This window comes from Sinocyclocheilus anshuiensis, unplaced genomic scaffold (assembly GCF_001515605.1).
Source record: "Sinocyclocheilus anshuiensis isolate Anshui unplaced genomic scaffold, SAMN03320099.WGS_v1.1 scaffold1403, whole genome shotgun sequence".
Taxonomy (NCBI): Eukaryota; Metazoa; Chordata; class Actinopteri; order Cypriniformes; family Cyprinidae; genus Sinocyclocheilus; species Sinocyclocheilus anshuiensis.
Window position 1 is genome coordinate 707869 of NW_015538003.1, and position 5587 is coordinate 713455.

Below are 5587 nucleotides of genomic sequence, written 5' to 3' on the forward strand. Positions count from 1 at the left end.
CCGACCCCCCCCCCCCCAGGTACCCCGTTTAAAGCACCACGGTTCCTAAAACATTGGATTAGCTGAGTGAACTTTATCACTAAAGCTAAAACCACCGTTGTTGCCGCCATCCACCAGTCCCACAAATCAGAACAAAATGGTGCAGAACAAGATCACCGAAGTTACCGGATTCCATCGCTCTTTTAAGGTGAGAGTGTGATCTCACTCGTCTCTACTACTGTTGCATGAATAAATATTTAATTGTTTTGGCATTAGGCGATGGATCACATCACATAATAGGCATAAATGTTTTCATTTATTTATACGTTGGACGAGTTAAGAGATCAGGTTTATTCCATTGCATAGGGTATCAGAGATCTTAGGACATTTATTAAACATTAAACCGAATGCCAAGAGGCTCTTAGTTGTTCATTAGAAGCCCAGTAATAAGTATAAGCAGGGCATTTAACAAATGTGCAACATTGTTGAACTGTTGAAGTCTTGAGTAATATATATTTTTTAATCTCCAGGGCCAAAATCCCTTTGAATCTGAGGAATTTTCCAAAACAGGATCCCATCTCCTTGAATCTGCCTTCAATTTTGATTGTTCCGCCCGACTTGGTAAGTTTTTTTTCTTTTTTTTTATATCTAACTGTTATGGAAAAACCAATAGGAAGACCTGAAAGCTCTGCCTGTGATTCGTGGCCTTACACCAATGTTTACATATTTTACCTTTAAAGATAAGGGATGAATACTATCTGCTTATTTTTTCTTAGTATGATCCAGCTGCGCTCTGTGGGTGTTTATATTGGAATTTTCTTTCTGTTGTGACACACAGACATGCCATCCAGCCAGCCCATCGACATCCCAGATGCCAAAAAGAGAAACAAGAAGAAAAAGAGATGCAGGGCAACAGACAGCTTCTCAGGGCGATTTGAGGGTAAGTGCATATCAGATGGGGCGACATCTATTTTTGCACGGCTAAGGTGTTACAATTTCACCAGGGAAATTATTCAAGTATACTTTTACAGTTTGACAGGTCCGAATAGGTTCAGTAGTGTAATAACACTTTTTTGTTTTGATTTCAGATGTATATAAACTGCAAGATGAGGTGCTGGGAGAAGGGGCCTATGCCAGAGTCCAGACCTGCATCAACCAAATCACCCACAAAGAATATGCTGTGAAGGTAAGATGCTTTACAGGTTACGTGCGTTACATTTGAACTAACCTGAGCTGCTACAATACAGTGTCATTTAAAATAGCAGTTGCATTCTGTAAACAGATTTTCCATGTGAAGCGTCCGTGCAGATATGGCATTCAAGAGCTATTGTTAGAAAGGACTTTCCCTTTGAAGCCGTCTCTTGGAAATGGAATCAAATGGGTTACGGGAATTACATTTCCATCTTTGGTGAGCAGACGTGACTGTAGTTGTTTTGTGCTGACTGGCACTGTTGCATATGTTTGGTGAGGGCTTGCTAGATTCCTGCAAGCTGTGGATGGTGAGGTCACGCTCAGGCCATGCTTATGAGATGCACACTTGGATTTGAAAATCTTGATATTACAGCATTCATTATGTAACATGTTTTTAAAAATCTGTGAATAATATTTACTATTTGCACATGCTTGTTTAGCCATTTTCTCTTAACCGAGTGATGATGTTGTTGTTCACACACACGGATATTTGAACACATAGTCCCTCTGTTGTGCTACTGTAGTTTTACAAGTTACAGAGCAGACTTAGTGGAAAGACTTTATTGTTTTTGTTAGACCGGTTGAAAGGCCAACCAATCAGAGACGGGAAACAGTCTCATGCTCTTACCGTTCATCGCTCTTATTGGCTGGTAGATTGTACCGTGGCGGTAACATAATGTACTGGCAAGTCTGCCAAAACATAAACCTCAAGAGAAGGGGGGGCTAGGGTGGAGTTAAATCCTTGAAGTGTTTACCTACTTTTTTTTTTTTTTTTGTCTGTCTCGCACATTGCGGAATCTAGAACAAAAGCATATTAGGAAATGTACATTGTGTGCCAGGAATATGTTTTGTTTTTACTTACTGATTTGAGGAAGCTCAAGTGTTGTGACATTTTGCATGTTTTGTTTTTCTTACAGTATAACTTCATAAAAACTCTATTTTGTTCATTTCAATATTTTTTATCAAACTTTAAAAATGGTCTTTCTTGTTTTAATTTACATTTTTAGCATTTAAAATATGCTTTTTTCCAAAGAGAAATAATATAGCATATTTTATTTAAATATAAGGTGGTCGTATAGGCCAGCCACACAAAGACGATACAATGATTTAGGGATGTGTTTCAATCCCTGAGGGGGGTGGATCATTACAAGCATTAGGTCAGTTTATGCTGGGATGGGTTTCAGACAACTCTCACCAGATGTCCTGCCAACCCCCTCCTCCTCTTTGCGTAGTTTGTGTCAGGGGGGAGAGATCTGTGGCGTCCCGGTCTGAACAAAAGGAAAGGCTGAATGAAAACAACCCCAGTAGCTGCCTCAGCTGGGCCTAGGTAGTGTTTACAAGTGAGGTTTGATTTACAGACGGTGGTCAGACTCTATAGGGCCCCTTCTAAAGCTAACATGGAGATTTATGGGCACTCTCACTTGCATCATATAGCATACAATGTATTTGCCAACATATTGTAAAAGCTCTTCTGTGCAGCAAATAACATGTTTAGACTTCAGCAACTAGGTGAAATCTGTCACCACATCCCTCAGGTTCCCGCAAGCATTTATAATACCCTGTAATTTTTTTTTGGTGACTTTTGAGTGGATTGATTGCTGACTCAGGCGTGTGGCAGCAGCGCTGGGGTTTTTGGGAATGCGCTGGCCTGCAGGCCTCATTCTTGACCATGATACGCATTGTGTGCTCGTCTGCACGTTCTCAATAGTACTGCTAATCCAGGGAGCTGGAAGAGCCGCACAGAGTCAGGAAAACACAGAGGCCTCACATGGGGGAGGATGTGATTCAATGTCAACAGTAACTTTTGCTTGTGCATTTGGTTGTTGTACTCGGGGATTAAGTGAATGGTGTGGGCCCCTCATTGTCACTTTAAAAAAAAAATGTAAAGCAGTTTTTTGGGGGATATTTCATCCAAGAATAAAATTCAGTTTTTACTCACCTTCATGTTGTTCTAAACATATGACATTCATTCATCTGTGAAACAAAAAAGTATTTTTCTCTCCATACAGTGAAAGTGGAGGCAAAATCAGCATTAAACATTTAAATTTGCACATCAAATTATATATGTTTGCATTTCATACATAAAACACACTTGATAGTTCACTTTTTTTGGTGAACTATTACTTTAAAGTGGTTTAATTTGTAATCAGATTGTCACTTAGGCTACGTTTACACGACAACGGTGTAGTCAAAAACAGAAAAGTTTTTCCCTTGCGTTTTTAAAAAGTTTCACGTATACACGACATTTTCAAAACGATTCGCGTTTACACATATCCGCAAAAAACGGCCAAAAACACTGTATTACGTATTCCAGGCCAGTATGCCAGTGTCAACTGGTTAGTAAACAGTACCTGTAGGGAAGTGACAATTATGTGATGTAAATGATGCATCTCCGCTGTTGGTTGTAATATTGGTGAAGTAAATCCACACTTTGCTGAAGAAGCATTAGCAAACTCTTGAGCAGCAACAACAGTACCATGCACTCCGCCATTGTTGTGTATGTTTGTTCGCGCTTGCCTTTAAAATCGTCAGGTTCTGCACGTCTACATACCTAACACATACTACGCACATGCATGACGTCACCGTTTTCAAAGATTCCCATATTGGGTGTTTACACGGAAACGATAACGGTGCCATTTTCAAAAACTTGCACTTTGAAACCTGTTTTCAAAAATATGCGTTTTCAGTCCCCAAAACGTCGTTGTCGTGTAAACGAACAGTCAAAACACATAAAAAGTTTCCTGTGTTTGGCTGAAAACGTTGTCGTGTAAACGGCCCCTTAGATTAAGGGGCAGTTGTCACCTTAGGATTGTTGTTTCTCATTTGGCTTTGATCCTAACCTGCCATTTTTTTTTTCACCTCGTAGATCATTGAGAAAAGGCCAGGACACAGTAGGAGTCGTGTTTTCAGAGAGGTGGAAATGCTGTACCAGTGTCAGGGGCACAGGTAACCTATTCTTTATTCTTTTCACAGGCAATGAAAAATGTGTATGTTGTGCATTCTAATGCGGCAATGTGGTTTTAACTCAAAATGTTGTCTTTTGTCCACCCAACAGAAATATTCTGGAGCTGGTGGAGTTCTTTGAGGAGGAGGACAAGTTTTACCTTGTGTTTGAGAAGCTGAGAGGAGGTACGTGTGTTTTCTGTAGTGTTATGTTACTGTTGAGAAACACTACCCAGTCTCCCCTGGGCCCAAAGACCAGCCATGAGTAATTAAATTGAGAGCCCCGCCATTGGAATGTGAAGATCACGTGCCCCGGTTTTAATGTGTAACAATGTGGTGTTGTTTTTTTAAGGCTCTGTCTTGGCCCACATTCACAAGAGGAGATACTTCAGCGAGCAGGAAGCCAGCATTGTGGTGCAGGACATTGCGAGTGCACTGGACTTCCTTCACAATAAAGGTATGAGAACACCGACTGGGAGGAGTGCTTTAGGCCTGGAAAAGGGAGATAAGAAGATGGTGTTACACATGGGGGATGGCTTTCTCTGGAGACAGTTGGGGAAGGGGAGGTTATGGGGGTTGTTGGAAATTGTATCGAGTTGATCATATTTCATCGACTAACTTGACGTTTTATTCCTGTCAGTACTGTTGGGTGAAGGGATGCTAAGCCAATTTTAGTAGCACTTGTCAACAAGCTGTTTTGGAAACATTCGCCTATCTTTGCCCCAGTCGACAATCCTCACTTAGCCTGAATACCACACTACTAACGCATGACTTGTGTTTGCGCTTTTGTAGGAATGGCCCACAGAGACCTGAAGCCTGAAAACATCTTGTGTGAACACGAGAAAAGGGTGAGTCTTTTACGACAGCATGTTTGCCTAGTTAGAGGCTCAGACTACACTTTGCATTTGTGGTAAAAGTTTAATCGGATGATTTGAGGTTTCCAAGCAGACTATAAATGCTCGATCATGCTCAGCAGTTGTGGATGGAGTCATTTCTGAGCAAAGGTTTTTCATCTGATTTCCTGTTGATGTGTTTCTTGCAGATTTCGCCTGTGAAGATATGCGATTTTGATCTTGGCAGTGGAATTAAACTCAACAGTGACAGTTCACCCATCTCCACTCCAGAGCTCCTCACTCCAGTAAGTGTCTTTGTGACCCTAAACAAAGTATTGCATTTGACTGAGAAACAAACATAAGCTGTTAACGGCCGTCTCCCTGTTGTTTTGAAGTCTATGGATAAGATATACACATTGTCAATGTCATTTCTTATCAGGAGGACCTGCTTTAATGCGATTTGACGATGTTGTGTGGTGTCAGTAGGGTAGCTCATTCTGATTGGCTGATTTAATCATTCTAAAGACAGTGATGAAGGAATGGTTTTATGACCCCAATTTGAAGAAGCCAAAATCTGTTTTGAGATAGTGGAGCAGCAGTATTGAGTCCATTCTTAATTTATCTACATCGACTTAACAAAC

The 5587-nt window shown here is 40.8% G+C and overlaps 1 protein-coding gene across 1 annotated transcript in view; it reads left to right on the top strand.

The window, feature by feature from the left end:
• Window positions 1-5371, top strand: part of LOC107676834 (MAP kinase-interacting serine/threonine-protein kinase 2-like) — a 6714-nt gene extending 1343 nt beyond the window's left edge. Inside the window, exons 2-10 of the mRNA XM_016471517.1 lie at window positions 20-187; window positions 510-600; window positions 818-919; window positions 1068-1165; window positions 4037-4116; window positions 4226-4299; window positions 4466-4570; window positions 4906-4961; window positions 5156-5371. Of these exons, the coding sequence (XP_016327003.1) occupies window positions 137-187; window positions 510-600; window positions 818-919; window positions 1068-1165; window positions 4037-4116; window positions 4226-4299; window positions 4466-4570; window positions 4906-4961; window positions 5156-5308 (810 nt within the window). The 5' untranslated portion in view covers window positions 20-136 and the 3' untranslated portion in view covers window positions 5309-5371. The remainder of the gene's footprint in view (window positions 1-19; window positions 188-509; window positions 601-817; window positions 920-1067; window positions 1166-4036; window positions 4117-4225; window positions 4300-4465; window positions 4571-4905; window positions 4962-5155) is intronic.
• Window positions 5372-5587: the final 216 nt, after the last annotated feature.